This window comes from Malania oleifera, chromosome 11 (assembly GCF_029873635.1).
Source record: "Malania oleifera isolate guangnan ecotype guangnan chromosome 11, ASM2987363v1, whole genome shotgun sequence".
Taxonomy (NCBI): Eukaryota; Viridiplantae; Streptophyta; class Magnoliopsida; order Santalales; family Ximeniaceae; genus Malania; species Malania oleifera.
In genome coordinates, this window is record NC_080427.1 from 40,333,152 (window position 1) to 40,353,918 (window position 20,767).

At 37.1% G+C, this 20,767-nt stretch overlaps 1 protein-coding gene and 1 long non-coding RNA gene across 3 annotated transcripts; one reads left to right on the plus strand and one right to left on the minus strand.

Moving 5' to 3' along the window:
- Window positions 1-7,417: 7,417 nt before the first annotated feature.
- LOC131167703 (uncharacterized) lies at window positions 7,418-20,592 on the minus strand. The gene is made up of 3 exons (XR_009140138.1): window positions 20,428-20,592; window positions 7,651-7,826; window positions 7,418-7,560 (listed from the first exon to the last, which is right to left on the minus strand). It is a non-coding gene; the product is annotated as an uncharacterized LOC131167703 (long non-coding RNA).
- LOC131167700 (uncharacterized) lies at window positions 8,217-10,757 on the plus strand. Of its 2 annotated transcripts, XM_058126542.1 has the most exons (3): window positions 8,237-8,671; window positions 8,768-10,177; window positions 10,495-10,757. In XM_058126542.1, exons 2-3 carry the CDS (start codon window positions 9,681-9,683, stop codon window positions 10,502-10,504), a joined length of 507 nt encoding a protein of 168 aa, XP_057982525.1. In that variant the 5' UTR covers window positions 8,237-8,671; window positions 8,768-9,680; the 3' UTR covers window positions 10,505-10,757. The 2 variants fall into 2 exon arrangements, with proteins under 2 accessions (XP_057982524.1, XP_057982525.1); XM_058126541.1 differs by having other exon boundaries at window positions 8,217-10,177.
- Window positions 20,593-20,767: the final 175 nt, after the last annotated feature.

Consider the following 20,767-nt stretch of genomic DNA (forward strand, 5'->3'; position numbering starts at 1 on the left):
TAGTAAGCACTAACTCACTAACTTTCACTAACTTATTATTTTTTTCCTTATTGATGATAATACTAACTCGTTATATATTACATGTGTAAGTGTGAACAATTTATATGTGTGTATGTATATTATTATTATTATTATATACATGCATACATACATATATGTACACATTATTTACTCACACTGCTAACGTTACTAACTACTGCCAACTATTGTTATTAATCACTAACGTTGCTAACTCGGTAAACTGCTAACTTTCACTAACTTATTATTCTTATTCTTATTCTTATTGATGATAATAATTTATTCATATTTGTTATAATCATGTAACATAACAAGACATTATTATCATGAACCCAAGACCTTGTGAATCATAGAGTCCATGGACAATACATGCATCGATCTACAGATGTTTGGCAGTCACAGAATGGATCTCCACTTACATGTTGTAGACGAGATGCTGTGTTTCAACGTGAAATGCCTTTACACCCACGTGTAACACCAATCCTACAACAATCAGGTTTTTATGGAGTGGCAAAGGTGGGGTTTTATCAGTTAGACTGGCACCTTATCACTGCCTTTGTTGAGCATTGGAGACCGGAGACGCACATGTTTCATCTACCTGTTAGGGAGGCGACGATTACATTAAAAGATGTGAATTTGCAATTTGGTCTGCCAATAGATGACGTCTTGTAGTGGGTAGGACAAACCTTGATTGGGGAAGCTTATGTGTTGAGCTTCTTGGGGTTGATCCACGCCAACATCGTATGCTATGTGGTAGCCGGTTGAATCTTGGTTGGTTAGCTAGGCAATTTAGAGCAATAGAAGACTCTGATGATGATATTTATTTGTCTCAATGGGTTCGGGCGAATCTTTTGCAGTTGATAGGTGTTGCCTACTAATAGATAAATCATCCAATATGGTGAATTTAATGTATTTGCCATTTAACAAAATATTTCTCAAATTCAAACATACAATTGGGGTTCAGCTACCTTAGCATGGTTATACAAGGAGATGTGTCGAGCATTTAAGCGAGGTGTAAAGGAAATTTCCGGCCCACTTGTACTACTATAAGCTTGGGCATGCGATAGATGTCCCCATCTTGCACCACGGCATCTTTATGATGTTGACTGGAGTCATGGTCCACTAGCCATGTGGTATGAAAAACACAATAGTTATTCATTATTATGATATTTCAAAAATCAAATACTATCAATACAAAGAATGAATTGATCGAAATTAGAGTTGTTATGCAGGTGGAGAGCTACTTTCTCCATCACACACATGCCAACACATGTTTTGTCTTGGTACAGATATCATCTACATCTATTAAAAAATGACCAGGTTAATATCTTCTCCACTTTAAGGTTGATTACAATTTGATTAGATATATTCTAATAATCAAATTACTTTCACCGTATGCTTACAGTTTGTTTGGCCATTGTGTACAAGTGTTGGGAGATGCAATTTGACAATCGGTAATCCTGATGATATATGTTTATGTTGTCGAGCTTCATCGACCTGATCGTGTACTAAGACAATTCGGGATGAACCAGTGCATCCCAACAGAGATTGAATTCTTTCGAAATCTCCATGACATCGACCTACAACACTGGACTAGCACAAATTGGCCGATGTATCATAAGCAATGGGTAGATATGTGGGAGGACAGATGTAACCATGTGATTACTACATACCTAACTGATGAGGTATTTTCTTACCACAATGATTATATGAAATGAAATTGAATGAATAGACGCCGATTTTTCTCACATATGGCTGCATCAAAAGAGGTCATGGTATGGTAATTTATTTACTATTTTTAATTCCAATGATTAATAACATGAAAATATTTTTAACAATTAATTTTTCTCAGGTGTAAAACTTTGAAAGTACATGGATTGGCAACGCACTTGGCAACTGTTATAAGTGACAATGATGTGGATTGTATTCAAATGTTATGCATCAATGGACTAAGGGCTCTAAAAGAATCAGAAAGAATTTATTCTGATTAGCCAGAGTTGACCACTTGCCCCGTTGATACTACTGCAAGGCCTTCTAGACCTCCTTTAGATAGGCATCGAAGAAGGACTAAATCACCTATTCAAGTGCCTTATGACGATGATGACAACAATGACTAATGGTGATGGTCGTGGTGGTGGAGCTGATGATCGTGATGGCGGTCCATCCATAGTTGCACGTGCCACCTCAACATCCACTAAGTTCTTCGCATCTCCACCATATAGACCTACTTTCGATTTCATGTTCGCCCCAATCAACTTGTACTTCAGATTATGCAGGCCGTAGTACTTCTTCACAACCAGAGGAGTTTTATAATGAATACATGCAAACACCAACACCATATAGGCCCCCTACATATAGACCTACAATTGTTGAAATAGAATCAACCCACTTTGACATATGGCTTTCCCAATTCTTCCAACCATCACCATTCGTACATCCAAGTGGATCAGAATGATCTTACTATATAAGAGGAATGACACACAGGACTATGTTGAGGTGACACAACATTATGACACCAATTATGGGATATCAGCAGTTGGTAGAAATGAGGAGATGAGTGAGATGATACAGCATACAGCAGCTGAGCCAAGTGAAGTCGTGGAACCCCTAGAACCACGACGACGACAACGACGCCAACAACCATTTCATACTCGAAGGCGACCTCCTTGTGGGACTTAAAATAAAGAAAAAATGTATTTCTTGTATACTAACAAACACCTTAGTTTCGTGCATATTATTTCTTTTACATGCAAATATCTTCTATACAAATATCATTCACTTATATTAATATTCTAGTTCCACTATAGCAATAATACCTACAGCTTCGCCCAATTCGACCAGTTCACCATGAGTAGGACTCCGACCATAACATAATCGATAGATCCAAGATGTACTCCTACAAGTAAAGGAGGTTCGAATATATATTGGTTGTACTCGAAAGGTTATAAATCAATTGACAAGTCCAATCCCAATATCTTGATTTCGAGTAGCAATGCATCGTGGACCCATAAAATCTTAAATACATGGATTATTTAGACTAAACAAACAAAATATTCACTATTTTTAACATCTTAAAAAATACACAAAAATATTTAACATCATAAACATTTTTTTCACTAAATCAGCCAAGTAATGTGATAATGCAATGACTAAATTAATTAGTAACAACCCAATACATAATAAAAGGGTGAATCATAAATCATTTGTTTGCATTTGGGCAGGATAAGCGATTGTGCCCCTCTACTCCACACGCACTACATCTTTGTTTTCTTCCTGTCTCCCACCAATTCATTTCTTTTTTTAATCATGTCGACCTTGGATGACCCTTTGCACGCACTAGTCAAGGATTAGGATAGAGTGTTGGGACTATAGGTTCAAACCAGTAATCTTCATGTGGAATTGGCTGAAATTGTGGTCGATAACATTCATATTGTTCTGCCAACTTGTAACATGGGTGAACATATTGACCCCAGTCGACGGCAGCCTTTTCACAAGCAGCCATTAGGTGTGAACATGGCAACTTATATGATTGCCATTTGTTCATGTGCATGTCTACCAGCTAAGGCGAACAATTTAAATGTCATTCCCTTTGTTCATGTTTTTAGATTGACGTGTTGTCTTGACATGAAATACGCCTAATGCTCGATCGAACCTAATGACTTCATGAGCACTTGCACTCTTTCGCCAATGTTGCAAAAGCCTTACGGCATAGGGTGTCCACTTGCTCCTTCCCTATCTAATAGTAGCTTCAAAAGTGTTATGTCGATGATCAAAGTAGTGCACACTTCGCTAGAATGTCAACTGCACTAGTGCAGTGATTAGGAGTTGGCGAGCACCTTTAAGAACATTGTTAAACGATTCAACCATATTGGAAGTCATTATACCGTATCTGTGCCTGCCATCATGACACATCGTCCACATGTCCAAAGAAATCCTGTTTAACCATTGTAATGCGTCTACATTGGCATTACCAATTTTCTCCATTATTTTTTTAAATTTTCGCAATTGAACAATAAAACTTGCTTTAATTACCAATTTCTTAAGTTCGGTATTACGGAATGTAGTGTTGAAATTACTTGCCACATGTCAAACACAAAAGTGATGGTACGCATTCAAAGGATGCCAATCATAGGCATGTGGATTATTGACTTCTGATATTATGCCTTCATGTCAATCCGACATCAAGCATATGACAGGCCTGACGACATGATCCCGAATGCATGAAAAAAACCAACCCTAGTTGTTCCTTGACTCTTTCTCTACAATTGCAAAGGCCAATGGGAATATTTTTTGATCGCCATCAACTCGTTGGCAATCAAAACCTTACCCTTGTACGTCCCATATAAATGTGTTGCATTAATAGTAATTACAGGCCTACAATGTTCAAACCCCTCAATAGATGGGCGAAAAGCCCAAAAGACGCGATCAAACATGGCTAATCTAGTATCAACTGCATCATACGACCATAAGACCCACAAGTTTGGATTAGAATCAATGACAACCTACATCCACTTTGGCAACAGCTCGTATGACTTCTCCCAATACTCTAACACATCTTCAACAACCTTCTGTTTACCCAACCACATCTTCCTATGTGAAGGGCAATAATTAAAACATTCTTTGACCACAACTGTTAAAGCTGCCATGGTGATGTCTGGTCGTTCCCGCACCACTTGTTCAATTACCCTTGCAATCATCGTACTGTTGAGTTGTGCATGATCTTGTGACATCATTGGATGCATGCATGTGTGTAGACCCACATATCGTGGAATCTCAAAGTCACCATGTGTCTTGAGTATCTGAGCATGAAGTCTCCATGGGAAATTCCTTTCCACTTGTCTTTTACATTACAGAGTCCATTTATTTGGTTTAGACTCCACAACTTTGTACTCTTGATGTTACATTATGCGCCATTGTTGGACAGAAAGTTCCAACTTCATCTTGTCAGTAAATTGTAGTCCTTTTTGTAAATCCTTAGATGGATCCCACAGTATTGCATTTGTGTCGCACCTCCATTGAGATTGTAGACTGAGAGCATCTGAATCAATATGTGAGCAAGTGGAAGATAAAGCATCATGAAATCTTTGGGCATTTGACAATTCGCCAAGGCCTTCTAATTATGGCCCTTCAAGATCATCTTCATCTATATTAAGGCCTTCACACTCCTCATCATTTATATCATGACACAATTCCTCCACACTTCTAGGAATGTCACCATTGATAGTGTATCTGTCATTTTCTCTTTGAACCATATTCCTAATTACATTAAGGTCAATGTTTGTGGTAGATACATCATCATTAGTAACATTAATAACATTGGCTGGACTAGCATGCTCACCATGAAATCTTGGATTGTATCTGTCCTCTTGTTGTGTAAAATAATCTGTTTATGGGGGAATGCACGATGGTGTAGGGGACATGCCACAAGTCGTATTGAAATGACTACGGAGGCTATCCATGACATCTGTAGATACATGTCTCGTGTATGGAAGTGTAGAAAAATCATTACCTAAGTTGGTATCCATGGCTTGGGAGTTTGGAGTTAATGAAAATGGTTGCTCGATTGGTAAAGCTTCTACATGAAGTTGGATTGATGTCATCCACGTCAATTGTAGCAATAAACCCATCATGGCCTCAAGATCGTCATCGTCTTGAACTTCCACTAGTATGAAAGCTATTGCCGAGGGTGTCAATTGTGGATGCTTAGCAATGATCTTCAACATATATTGAGATGGATATACTAATAATGAACTATGTAATTTTGTACTGAATTGTTGAAATCTTATCCGTTGAGAGAACCACATTGCTTTTGCTGGAGGACAATCATACTCTAATCTATTACTCCATATTGAAATTTTCCATTAAAGTAACATAAAATGTTTACTTTATTATCAGTCATTGTTATAACCTAGTTCAAAAAATCACAATAAATTAGCTATGCTTATGCATATAAATAATAATAACAACAACAATTATAATAATGAGTCTTATGACAAAAAATGTAATTTGAACGTAATAGTATGTTACACACACACAAACATACACACATAATAATACGCATGTGAATATGTAATAATACATGTCTATAATACAAAAACATAACATATTATATCACTATAATAATATACACACATAAATTGTTCACATATACAAACACATGTAATTAATATAATGAGTTATTATCATCAATAAGAATAAAAATAATTAGTGAAAGTTAGCGAGTTAGTAGTGTAAGTAATAATGTATATGTATGTATGTATGTATGTATGTATGTATGTATTATTATTATTATTATTATGTAACAATAACGATATATGACAATATAAATATGAATATGAATATGAATATGTATAATATATATATATATATATATCACAATTATATATAATATAAAGTATGTTACTAATAATTATATAATAGTAGCATGTAATTAAAATATTACCTTAATTGGTATGAAAAATTAAATAATTAAAATAAAAAGTGGTTGAAAGAAAATTTGGGAGAAAGATAAAGGGTTATGTAACTCAATTGTTGGGATGAGTTGAGTGCAGCAAGCTTCTGATCATATAGAGGAAGAAAATTTTATTTATAAAATATTAATTAGGTGGTTATTTAATGTCAAGAGTTGTTATTGCTTGGGGAGAGGAGGGGAGAGGGCGGGAGTCGGCCACGCTAGACAACCCTGTCCAAGTCTTGTCCAATTAAAGGCATGAATGCATAGATCATATCAACCCATGCATGACTCATCAATAAATGTCTTACATTGATTACCACTATATATTTCAAAAAGTGTGTCCACATGTCAAATATGCGGACACAGTATTTATTGCGACTGTCAAATGGCAACTCTGATTGTCGGATGGCAATTTTTTGCTTTTTTCGGTTCGCATGTTTGACATGCGGACACACTTTCTTTTCATGTGTGGGGTCTGACCGTCAATGTGGGACCTACAGTCCAACAGTTGCAAATGCTGACGCACTATCTCCATAATTTTGCGGGGCCCACTCTTGTCCACATCTTCAAGGTGCAAATAACCCCATTTTCATATATTGTTCTTTCTAAGCCCTATTTCATAACCCTATTTTTGTAGAAAACTCGCAGTTCTAGGACCCTGAGAACAGAGGTAAGATAATGACTGCAGCCATGAAACTAATATGGGTTTTGGTGTAATATTTTGTTGGATTCTAAAAAAAGTGAATACATCTCATTGGTAACCAAGTTCTGGCCATCTTTTGGCAATTTGATGATCAGCTGGGGCAACAACTTCATCAAGTACCTAGTTAAATAAGTGTATAATTACTAGCATCTGTAAACAAAGATCATGAATTTAAGAGGTTTTGAGTCCTTCCTACGATATTATTTAGAGCACTCCCGGAATCTCAAATGCAATACATGAAGTATATAAGTTTATATTTATTAAAATATCTTCATCTTAATCCTCAAGAATACAGAAAAATTTAGTGATATGCATCAAAGCTAGAACAGCAAACCAACTTCTCACATGGAGGTTATAAAGCAGCACTTCTGATTTTCAATGGAAACTGCAGCACATAAATAAAACAATTGAATCACTACTAACCTGTAATCTACCAAGGCAATGAAACTTAAAAGCAACTCTAACATTTTCTTACCAGACTCTTAACATCTCCTGTCAATTCTTCCACATATCAGCCTGAGAGGAGACCTCACTGCAATGCCCATTAGTTTTTCCAACAAGACTCTGAAACAGTAAAATATTCGTGGGCTTCGCCAAACCAAGGCTAAACTCCAAAAGCCATGCCATCAGAAGGGTTATGCCAGGATATCCCTACAGTTACGCCAAAGAAAAAATTCAGTATTTAATATTCAATAATCAAAGTCAGAGTTCTTAGTAACTCCTTCAATAACACTCTTTAATCTGAATTAGAATCCTTTCCAAATATATGAGTGCCACAAACAATGTATGTGATGCTGGAGCTACTTTTCTGTTTGGATGCCCGTGCCCAGGTGTCTAAGTGCATTAGTTATAGGGGCAGTATTTAAACAACGATATGTAAAAGCTAAGGTTTTCAAATCCAACCATATATTGTTTAACTTTACCTCTTTACCTAAAAGCTTAAGCTATTAGGTTGTAGGCCAACAATGTCTGTCAGGCCTTAACAACTATAAAAAACTTTCAAGAAAATTTGTTCCTTAATATAGTATACAAGAGCATAGTTGGGGCCACCATATTCCAAAATACAGAAACAGGCAATAAGGAGAACAGATTCACCGATCCTCTCCAAATCTGCAAGTAACCCATCTTCCCCTTCATGAAGCATCCAGCCACCTTCCAATGCCCCAAGCAGATATCCTGACAGTAGTTCCATATAAGAGACTCCACCATATCCTTGTTCCCTTCATCTAAAAAGACATTCTGATTGCAGAAAGCACTGGCTGCGGCTCCTGCTTCTTTAAAAGAACACTACATCATTAAGCCCCAGTTGAGTTACATTACCACACATGTGTTCAAGAACCCTTGAATAGAAATGTTTTAAGGGAGAGATTTCAGTCAACAATGCTGAAGCAAGGCATATGAGCAGAGGGGGCTGACAAGAAATTGGGCCACTTCGAGCTAGGGCTGGTGAGATACATTACAGGAGAAGACTGTTGGCAGGATCATCACCTAAATTAGTAAAACCTCCTTTTCTAGAAATCAGATCACTTGCTATACCTCCAATTGTAAAAATATATTCTGTTATTTGTTGCTGTTTATTCTGTTAACTGCAGGTTACCTGTTGCTGTTGCTACTCCTGCTCTGTTGCTGCTCGATCCTGCTCCAACCAATTTCTGTTTTATTTTTTAGTTTTTCAGTTGCTCAGTTATTCTGTTATATGTGTATATATATCCTTCTGGGTATAACAGGCAAGATAAGAGAAGAGGAAGAATTCTATTGCAGCTTTCTCTGTGTGTGTTTCAGTTTCTTCTTCATTCACTTCTCTATTTTTCAGCTTTCATTGCAATCTTCTGTTTTCGTAAAATGGTATCAGAGCAGACTTGATTGCAAATTGTAAAATCTTGTGTTTCTTCTTTCTTGAAGAAAACACATTCAGCATTTCATTTTTTTTTTATCGTGTTTTTCTTCATCATGTCTTCTCCTGCTTCATCCTCTGAAATTGATTCATCTAATCCATACTTTATGCATCATGGCGAAAATCCTGGTTCACTTCTGGTTTCTCAGCAATTGACTGGACCGGATGATTATCCCAGTTGGAGGCGTGCCATAATATTGGCTTTATCAGCCAAAAGCAAATATGGTTTCATAAATGGTACAATAGTTAAGCCGAAGGATGAAGATCCTCTGTCTGCAGCCTGGTCAAAATGTAATAGAATGATCCTTTCTTGGCTCCTGAATGCTGTTTCCGGAGAAATTGCATCAAGTGTTCTTCATCATGAATTGGCAAAATATTTTTGGGATGATCTTGCTGTCCGATTTCGACAATCAAATGGACCACGTCTCTATCAGTTAAAGAAAGATATCTCCAACCTGATGCAAGAAAATTTAACTGTAACAGCCTATTTCACTAGGCTCAAAGGTCTGTGGGATGAATTGTCTAATTACATAGCCACTAAGAAATGTGTTTGTGGTTGAGGTTGTGCATGTGGAAAGTCATCTCATGAGGATTATGTGCTGCAATTTCTTATGGGGTTAAATGACGCATATTCACAAATTTGTGGACAAATATTGTTGACTGATCCTCTGCCTTCAATCGGCAAGGTGTATGCACTAATTGTTCAGGAAGAGTGTCAACGAACTGCTGCAGGGCATGTGCCTTCCATTGAATCTGCAGCAATGTTGAGTAAGAATTATTCTTCAAATGCACACCAGCAAAGATATCAGAAAAATAAAAAGCAAAAGGGACGATGTTCTCATTGGGGTCATGAGAATCACTCAGCTGAAAGATGTTATAAACTACATGGTTATCCTCCTGGGTACAAATTTACCAAAAATAAGCCAGCATCAAGATATACTACTTCTGCTCATCAAGTCATTGCTGATAAAGATTCAATTGCAGCAAATTCTTGTCCTTTTACTCCAGAGCAATGTGAGCAGCTTCTGAGTCTCCTCAAGGCTCCTAACTCTTCATCTTTGTCAACTGCCTTTGCTATAAATAACAACACAACATACTCTTATGTCAGGTAGGTCCCTGCCTAGTGTCTTTTTCTGTTTTTCAATCTGATAAAACAGCCCTTGGATCATTGATACGGGGGCTACTGATCACATCATACATTCAGCATCTATGTTTCATAATTACTCTCGTATTACATCTAAAGTTCAACTGCCGAATGGACAAAAGGTTGAATCCACTCATATTGGTACTGTTAAGCTTTCTAATGATTTATGCTTAACTGATGTGTGTGTCCCTGCATTTAACTTCAATCTTCTTTCAGTTAGCAAATTGACTTCCAACTCACACTTATGACTGTACTTTACTTCTTCACACTGCTATATACAGGACCTTGTGAGCAAGAAGATAATTGGAGTGGGTAAAGCAACTAAAGGACTTTATTACTTTCTGTTACCTGGATCTGAAGACCTTCCGGAATCAGAATCTGCTATAGCTACTTCTTTTTTACCATACTCAGTTCATTGTATGAATTTTGATTTGTCTGAAAAAGATCTTTGGCATTGTCGTTTGGGACACCCTTCTGGTTCAAAATTATCTTTGTTATATAATAATATTCCAAGCATAAATAAAGGTAGTCTTCATATCTGTCACATATGCCCATTAGCAAAACAACACAAGTTATCATTTAAACCAAGTTCAATCCATACAACAAAACCTTTTGAAATGATCCGCTGTGATATTTGGGGTCCTTTTTCCACGTGTGCAATGGATGGTTCTCGATATTTTTTGACCATTGTAGATGATTACAGTCAAAGTACATGGACATTTCTTATGGCACAAAAGTCTCAGACTCGATCCATTCTGCAGTACTTTGTTCAGTTAATTTCCACTCAGTTTGAAACCACAATCAAAGTATTAAGATTAGATAATGGTCCTGAATTCAATATGAAAGAATTTTTTCAATCAAAAGGAATTATTCATCATTTGAGTTGTGTGGAAATACATTAGCAAAATGTTGTTGTTGAACGAAAACACCAGCACCTATTAAATGTAGCTCGAGCCTTAATGTTTCAAGCTTCTTTACCTTAAAAAATTTTTGGGGGATTGTATCCTTACAGCCACATATTTGATTAATAGAACACCATCTTCAGTTTTAAAAGGCAAGTCACCATATGAGATGTTATTTGGAAAGCCACCCTAATATGATCAATTATGTATTCTTGGCTGCCTTTGTAATGCATCAACACTCAGTCACAACAGATCAAAGTTTGATCCTCGAGCAAAGCCATGCATTTTTATTGGTTATCCTCATGGCATTTAGGGTTACAAGTTATATGACTTGCATTCAAAGACAATTTTTGTATCTTGTAATGTGATTTTTCATGAAACCATCTTTCCCTTTGCATCCAATAAACAGCCTCACACAAACACACCTCTTACTCCAATAATCCCAAATCCTATACCTGAGTTTGAATGTAACGCCCCAACCTAGGTCTGTCAGGTAGCACTGCGTCTCTCCTTCTCCACTTGGGCCAGACAACAGGGGGGCGGGTCATTAGTCCCACAGACCAACACGTGTCCTTTTCAGTGTGTTTGGTTTTCACTCACACATTTCCTGAGAAAACTTCCCAGAAGGTCACCCATCCCAAAATTACTCCAAGTCAAGCATGCTTAACCGTGGAGTTTTTATGGGAAGGCTCCCGAAAAGAAAGGTGCACCTTGTTGATATGGGTGGTAACAACAAATCCTTTTTAAGTCTTTCTTCCATGGGGTATCACATTCTCCCTCACTTATAGAACGCAACGTCCTCGTTGCGAACCCACATTTCTAAACCTAGGTGATGTGAATCTCATCACACTTCTGGTTGGGTAATGGCTCTGATACCATTTTGTAACCCCCAAACCTAGGTCTGCCAGGGAGCACTGCGTCTCTCCTTTTGTAACGTCCTTCCATGGGGTATCACATTAACTTGGCTCTAATACTATTTTGTAATGCCCTAACCTGAGTCTGTTAGGGAGCACTACATCTCTTCTCCTCCACTTGGACCAGACAATAGGGGCGGGCCTTATCGGACTAATGACTGGCCCCACAAACCAACACGTGTCCTTTTCAATGTGTTTTGTCCTCACTAACACACTTTCTGAGAAAACTGCCCAGAAGGTCACCCATCCCAAGATTACACCAAGCCAAACACGCTTAACCGTGGAGTTCTTATGGGAAGATTCCCGAAAAGAAAGGTGCACCTTATTGATATGGGTAGTAACATCAAATCCTTTTTAAGCCTTTCTTCCATAGGGGTATCACATTAACTTGGCTCTGATACCATTTTGTAACGCCCCAACCTGAGTCTATCAAGGAGCACTGCGTCTCTCCTCCTCCACCTGGACCAGACAATCCTTTTTAAACCTTTCTTTTATGGGGTATCACATTAACTTGGCTCTGATACCATTTTTTAACGCCCCAACCTGAGTCTGTCAAAGAGCACTGCGTCTCTCCTCCTCCACCTAGACCAGACAACAAGGGGACGAGCCTTATCGGACTAATGACTGGCCCCACAGACCAATACGTGTCCTTTTTAGTATGTTTTGTCCTCACTCACACACTTTCTGAGAAACTTCCCAGAAGGTCACCCATCCTAAGATTACTCCAAGTTAAGCACGCTTAACTGTGGAGTTCTTATGGGAAGGCTCTCGAAAAGAAAGGTGCACCTTGTTGATATGGGTAGTAATATCAAATCCTTTTTAAGCTTTTCTTCCATAGAGTATCACATTGAATTTCATGATAACATCTTTAATGGTCAAAATTTGCAGAATCATCCACATGCACAATCAAGTCTTCTTCCTACTGATTCCATTGCTCCATCTTCAATTTTTCCTATCACAAATACAATTCCAGTTTCGGTTTCTACAGAACCAAATACACATCAAAATGAGTCATCTGCGGTAGACAATTCCCTTTCCAATCCTACAGGCCACTCACCACCACCTGTCAACATTCCTTTCATTCCACGAAGGTCTACCAGAAATAGGAAACATGCTAGTTATTTAAAGGACTTTCACTGGTATGCTGCAGACCACTCCAAGAATGAATCTTGTCCATCAGGTATACATCCCTTATCATCAGTTATATCATATCATCGTTCGTCTTCATCTCACAAATGTTTTACACTAGCATTATCCATGCATCACGAGCCTCGTAGTTTTCAAGAAGCTTCTAAATTTGTACATTGGTGTGATGCCATGGATGTTGAAATTAGGGCACTTGAGGAAAATAAAACCTGGACTCTCACTAATCTACCAGCATGAAAGACTCCCATAGGATGCAAGTGGGTTTATAAAGTGAAACATAAGGCTGATGAAGCATTGAGCGTTATAAGGCTCGTTTGGTCGCAGACTCGCAAAGGGTTATACGTAATGTGAGGGAATTGACTATCAAGAGACCTTTTCACCTGTTGTGAAGATGAGCATAGTAAGATCAATTTTAGCTCTTGCAGCTATTCATAACTGGTACTTACATAAGCTAGATGTAAATAATGCCTTTTTACATGGGGACCTTGAAGAAGAAGTATACATGACCATTCCTCTAGGTTATCATACTTCATCAAAATCACAAGTTTTGCGTTTAAACAAATCTCTTTATGGTTTAAAATAGGCATCGAGGCAAAGGTTCTCCAAACTCTCCGATAATCTGATTTCTAATGGTTTTATTCAGTCTGAAGTAGATAAATCTCTGTTCATCAAGAAGACCAGCACCTTTTTCATTGCTCTATTGGTTTATGTGAATGATATTATGCTTGTTTCTAATGCTGCATCACCAATTCCAGAATTCACATCATTCTTAAATACTCAGTTCAAATTAAAAGACTTAGGTCCTTTAAAATATTTTCTTGGCTTGGAAATCTCTCGAGCAAAGCAAGGTATTTCAATGTGCCAACGAAAATATGCACTTGATTTGTTAGAAGATGCTAGAATGTTAGCAGCTAAGCTAGCAAATTTTCCAATGGATCCCCATTTAAAACTCTCTCGGTATGAAGGTGATTTATTGACTGATGTTACACATTATAGAAGATTAATTGGTTGATTACTTTATCTCACAGTTACAAGGCCTAATATCTCTTACTCGGTACAAGTTCTCAGCCAATTCTTGAATAAACCAAGAAAACCACATCTTGATGCTGCCATACGTGTTTTGAGGAATATAAAAGGTGCACCATCACAAAGGTTGTTTTACTCCAGTTCTTCCTTAACACATCTAAAAGTTTTTTCAAATTTTGATTGGGCTGGTTGTGTTGACACTAGATGCTTAGTAACAGGGTTTTGTGTTTTCATAGGTGATTCTCTTGTGGCTTGGAAATCTAAGAAATAGACAATCGTTTCTCGTTCTTCTGCAGAATCAAAATACAGAGCTATAGGTACTGCAAGTTCAGAAATAGTTTGGATGCTGCAACTGTGACACCCCGACTTTTCATACCATTTTTTTTTTCCAATATAAATAAAACATATTCACATATACTCAACCATCACATCAGCTACATTAGAATTTCTAATACCGTATCAACATAACCCAACCCGAAGTGGGATACCGGGTAAACTGTCATGCAAACAACCCTAACAGCAGAAGTCATAATTTATAAACCATTTATAATACAAATATCCAGAGTACTAAACATTCATACATATATACAAATCCAATATACTCCCAAAAATCAATCAAACTCTCATCCCTAGCTAAAAAACACTCACCCTGTCTAATCAGGGTATCAGCTCCCCTCTATCTCGAAGCTCTATCTCCAGGCCTGTCACGGTTCCCTAAAATATTTAGATATTTGGATGAAACATATCTCAATAAGAAGGAATAAATTATTTACAGCGTGTGGTAGTATGAGTTTCATTATATCATAACATATATTCATTTCAGTGATAATACCTTCTGAGAAAAATATACAAATTTCGCATTTATAATCATATAGATATATAACACAAGCTTTTAAAAGTTTTAATTCTCTTTTTCAATCTCATTCGCATGCAATCCATGTTTATCAGTGAAAGTTCCCGAGGATAAGGGAGATTATACGTCCATACATGTAGCTCCCCTCTGCTCTAATATCGTTTGTAACCTTACCCAATTAACTCGGGTTTGGCTACAACTGATACTTATCAGGGCACTCACCTTACTTAGTAAGCCCTCAGGCGGAGAGTTTTACTTCGCCCTAATTATTTATGTTATTAAACTCACACTCTTTCTTTTCACTTTCAATTTTATTTCATCATCTAGCACATGAGTGTCCTCGGTAACTAGTACATTCGCGTCTGTAACTCATGGCTGCTTTGAGGACATTCTCCACGTCATACTTCCCCCCATGGTCAAGGTTTTGCGGCCCGAAGGCTGAATCTAACCGCGATTGGCCTATCCAATTAGATCAAAATAAACAATCCATATACTTGTCTGTAGTATGAATGACTTGCCATAAACCCTAGTCCGGACACAGGGGGCAAAACTACCCTTCTCACTGGCTCATTCGACTATCACGCCACATGCTCCACGAGTTCGTGTGGTTGCACGTAATCACCACTAACAACGGTACCATGCTCAATATCAACAATCGTCTATCAGAGTTCTCATTTCCACATTTCATCATTCACATTCCAGTATTCATAAATTGCAGTATTCACATTGTAATTTTCCACACTTTTATATTCACCATTCCAGTACTCACATTTCACATTTAAATTGCAGTATTCACGTTGCAATATTCACATTTTCATATTCATATTTCCAGTAATCATATTTCAACATTCACATTACAGCATTTACATTACAATATTCACATTTTCATACTCACATTTCAATATTCATATTTCATAACAATAGTGTATATCACATTTCACTATTCACACCATTTTCTGTTTCTTTCTCATCTTTTCAATACTCATTCCATTCTCATAATAGTGTATATATATATATATATCTCATTCCGGAAATTTCCACATTTCTCAATAATACATAACATATTCTCATATTTCCCCATTCATTATAGAAAATATTTCTATAATTATATTTCATATCACAAAACATCACATTTCAGTATTACTCATATGCCACACAATTTCGTCTAATATTCATATTATAATATTCGAAGGTAAAAATATCATATTTTCCTTTTCCCATATTCATTCAACCAGTAATTTCAGAAAATACTATTATAATTTATTCCCCTTACCTGCCTTACTGAGATCTTGCTAAAATATCCAAATTCCTACGCTCCTCGGCGTTCATTGTTCAAAAGTCTGAAATCCATTTTTCCTCAAATTATTTCACGCAACTTTCAAAATATTAACATTTAATATTCCCTAGGCCCCAATTACTTCAATTTAACATTAAAATTCTAAAATACCCTACTTACCCTGATTTTATAATGGTGCCCCGAAACCCCAAATTGAAAATATGCTCCGCCCAAGTTGTAGAGAATTCTCCCACGAACCTCGTGTTGGTTCTGGATCATTGATTCGGGCTCAAACGAAGCCGGAATCAAAGAGAGAAGGGAGAGAGAGCCGCAGGGTTCCAAGAAAAAGAGAGAAAATTTTGTTTTTGTTAAAAGAAATGAGCTCGCGGGACTTTTAATAACTCTCACTATAGAGAAAACTGTCGATGGTTTTCTGTACCTCTCACAAAACCATTGATGGTTTGGTTTGGGCTTTAACCCTCCCCTTTTTACTGTTTTACCTATTACTAGAAAAAACCGTTGACGGTTTTCTGCGCCCCTCACCAAATCGTTGCCGGTTTGGTCAACGGAGCCGAATGTGGTGTATCATAAGGGATTTGCCTTTTCTATTGATTCCTACACGTTTATGACCTCCCTCTCTATGCCCTGCAGTAATGATGCCTCTGGCATTACAACCTTGAGAAGTAATCTGTATTGAACTTGCAACGCATCTATTTGTGTCAGGGGCCCTAGATATAAAGACCATATATAATTTGATCGTTATGAGTAAATCTAAAATCTTTGTAGACAGAGCCAATCATCAGTTCTTCACCAAACCGAATTTCCTCTTTTTTCAATTATTATTATTATTATTATTATTATATTTTCCCAGGTCTCTACAGCAACTATTCCGTGAACTTGACATTCCTCATTCACAAGCTGCTTTATTGTTTTGTGACAACAAAGCAACCATCCACATTGCTGCTAACCCAGTATATCATGAGAGAACAAAACATATCGAGGTGGATTGTCATTTTATTCAACTCATTCAACGAGGTGTTATCAAGACTGCGCATGTCAAAACAAATTATCAACTGGCTGATATCTTTACAAAACGCACTGGGTTTTCAAACTTTCAGCAACATTTTGTCCAAGATGGGTTTTTCATAATATCCATACTCCATTTTGAGGGGGCATGTAAAAATATATTCAGTAATCTGTTGCTGCTTATTCTGTTAACTGCTGGTTACCTGTTGCTGTTGCTACTCCAGCTCTGTTGCTGCTCGATGCTGCTCCAACCAGTTTCTATTTTATTTTTTAGTTATTCAGCTGTTTAGTTTTTCAGTTTTTCAGTTGCTCAGTTATTCTGTTATGTGTGTGTGTATATATATATATATCCTTCTGAGTATAACAGGCAAGATAAGAGAAGAGGAAGAATTGTCTCACAGCTTTCTGTGTGTTTCAGTTTTTCTTCGTTCACTTCTTCTATTTTTCAGCTTTCATTGCAATCTTCTGTTTTTGTAAAACCAATGATTTCCTCTGCAGCAATCATCAGCCTGGATATTATCTCCATCCTGTCACTCTAAGATAGATTTAATGGAAGCCCTCAGTACTCCAGCAGCAGCCATGACCAATGCAAATGGGACATTATTTTGCATTGAAGCTTGTAAAATCCCTCTCATAAAAACTTCAATTTTGGAAACACAACTATGAGGATTGCATACCCAATAAAGAATCCAAAATTCTAATCAAATGAACAAGTATCAGAAGAAGATAGTACATAATCTATTCCCACAAGGACTTCAGGAATATGCCCCTTAAAAGAGCCAATGAGCTGGTACACTATTTCCAACAGCCCACAAAGCAGCTCCATGCAAACTCTTTTGGAACTCTCAGACAGAAGAGGAGGATACATTCGCATAAGAAAAAAGGCATTTTCCTGGCATCAAATTGGGAAGAGAAAAGGTGAGAGAACTCCTGCTGGATCAACAACTGAGAAGAAGGTTTATGGGACTTCCTGACGCAGATGTCAGGGAGTCTGAGGAAAAGTGGAGAAGATTCATGAGGAAGATGAAAGTTCAGAGAAGAAATAATAGAAATTAGAAGCTTGGCCTGTGGTTCTGGAATGTAAAGGGATGTTTGGCAGAGAGACTGAAAGTGATGGGGGAAGAAATGATTGGTGTAGAGTCTCTAAGCTCATGCCATATTTGAATGATGGCTCTGGCTGATGAGGAAGAAGAGACTCTGGGGCTGATGTTACTGGTACTGCCGCTGTTGCTCCTTAGCCCCTCTTCAAGGGAAAGGATTTGAGCTTGTTTCGCCATTCTAACAATACCGAGCTAGCATTCAACAAACATTACAATGACAAAACTCAATCAAGAAATATCAGCCAACAAAACAGACCAACCAAAGCTGCAAAAGCCTCTAGTATTACTCATACAAATATCCTTCCAACGAAGAAAAATCATGATCTTGCATGAATTATATTTGAATTGAAAGATTTACTTTGTCTGCCTTCAAATGAAGATGGCAAACTGGCATAACAATGTTGACTGTTTCTAAACCTCGACCAACTGCAGTTTTGAATTGATGAACACCTCGACCACTTGGAGTGGGATCCAAGACCATTTCTCAAAGCCATAAAATCAACCTACATTCAGAACCACCATCATTGTTGAATCAAGGTTTAAGATGGGCTATTGGAAAGCATCTAATAGCAAAGGACAGCAGCAGACTAAAAGTAAGAATAAAACAACGCAACTTAGCCCGCACTAATTACTGGGAATGCAAACCACCCATCCATCCTATTACTATATTACACCTATGATTATGTTGATCTTTCTCTGCTCCTCTTTTTCATCCTTTTGATAATACCTAAACTGAACTTTTCTTACTACCAACACTCCAACTACTGTCTCACTAGGAAGGGTTTAAGAGCATAACAACTCTTTGATTCCAATCCACAAAATTAGCACCATCTGATAATTCATGCTTAAGAATAATCCACCACTAGGTGCAAGTGAAGAAAATTCCATTACCCACAAGTATAAGTGACGTTGGACAAATAAATAAGGGAAGAGAATAGAGAGAAAAGAAAAAAAAAATACGATTAGGGAGAGACATTTGGGGGAAGAAGAGAAAAAATTGGGGGAATAGAAAATGAAGAGAGAAAAGGGGTGGAGAAGGCAGATATAATATGCAAAGTATGATAATATTTATCATTCACAGAAATTAATTATAAAATAATTAGTAATATTATAAAATAATTATTGATTTTATATTGTATTAAAGCGCAATAGGCGAATCTACCATTAGTTTTCAATTCTAGTCACGAGTGAGACGCTAACTGAATATGACTATCAAAACAACAGAACCATCAACGGCTTGATTTGATAGTAAAAAATAGTGTTAAAAATGATTTGTCTTGCTCCTTTCAGAAGGATTGAGATTCCTAACATGTTCTGCTTGTAAGACTATAGGAGACGTATTTATATATTTGACCAGGCATTCCAAGAGCTCCTCCTTTCGATGAAAGCCCGAACTGATTTTTACTAAAAGGATAAGAAATGGAGATATACATGGATTCCAATAATCAAAACCTTAAGAGGCAGTCTTTGCACCTCCACATCTTAAACATAGAGTTAGTACATAAAAATGGAATAAAATTGAATATAATAGAATCAAATTTATCACTTCGGATTCAAATTTTCATTCTAATCAATTTCTATCACATTTTACTCAAACCAAACATCGCATTAGTGAACTACCAATGAAAACCCCTATATTCAATCAGAAAAGTAATTCAGTACCAATTAATAGGTTTACCAAATCCGAAAGGCTGATTGAATTCCAGATCATTTAGAGCCATGCCTCTATCAAAGAGGGAATTCAGCGCAAACAAAACCGCCTTCATTCTACTTCTTATAGCCATGCCTCTATCAAAGAGGGAATTCAGCGCAAACAAAACCGCCTTCATTCTACTTCTAGTCATGGACGCCGGAGACCATGGAGTTGGTCGCCGGCAGACTCCCATTCTGCCTTTTTTTTTTTTTCTACTTATTTCTTTCTAATTTCTCGTTATTTAGCCATGTGATGACCACGAGAGAGAGAGAGAGAACCTCAACGGCAAGAAACTCAACTGCAGCAAATCTTTCCGGTGCGTCCTAGGCTGTGAAGGGAAGAGTCAAATATGCAGAGAAATGGAGAGAACCCGCGAGAGGTTTTGATTTTTTAACCCCCACCAAATTAAGTTCTGCAATCTCTCAATTTACATCTCTGAGCGTGTCTGGGATTTGGCGTTATTTTCTATTTATTTCTATGGTCAGTTTTTTTTATTATCAATTTCGAGTTATTTATAACAAATTAAAAATTAAAACTTAAATCTTATAATTTTCAAATATTTTCAAACCTATATCAGAAATACGCGGGAGGCCAACATAATTAAATATAATAAAAAAA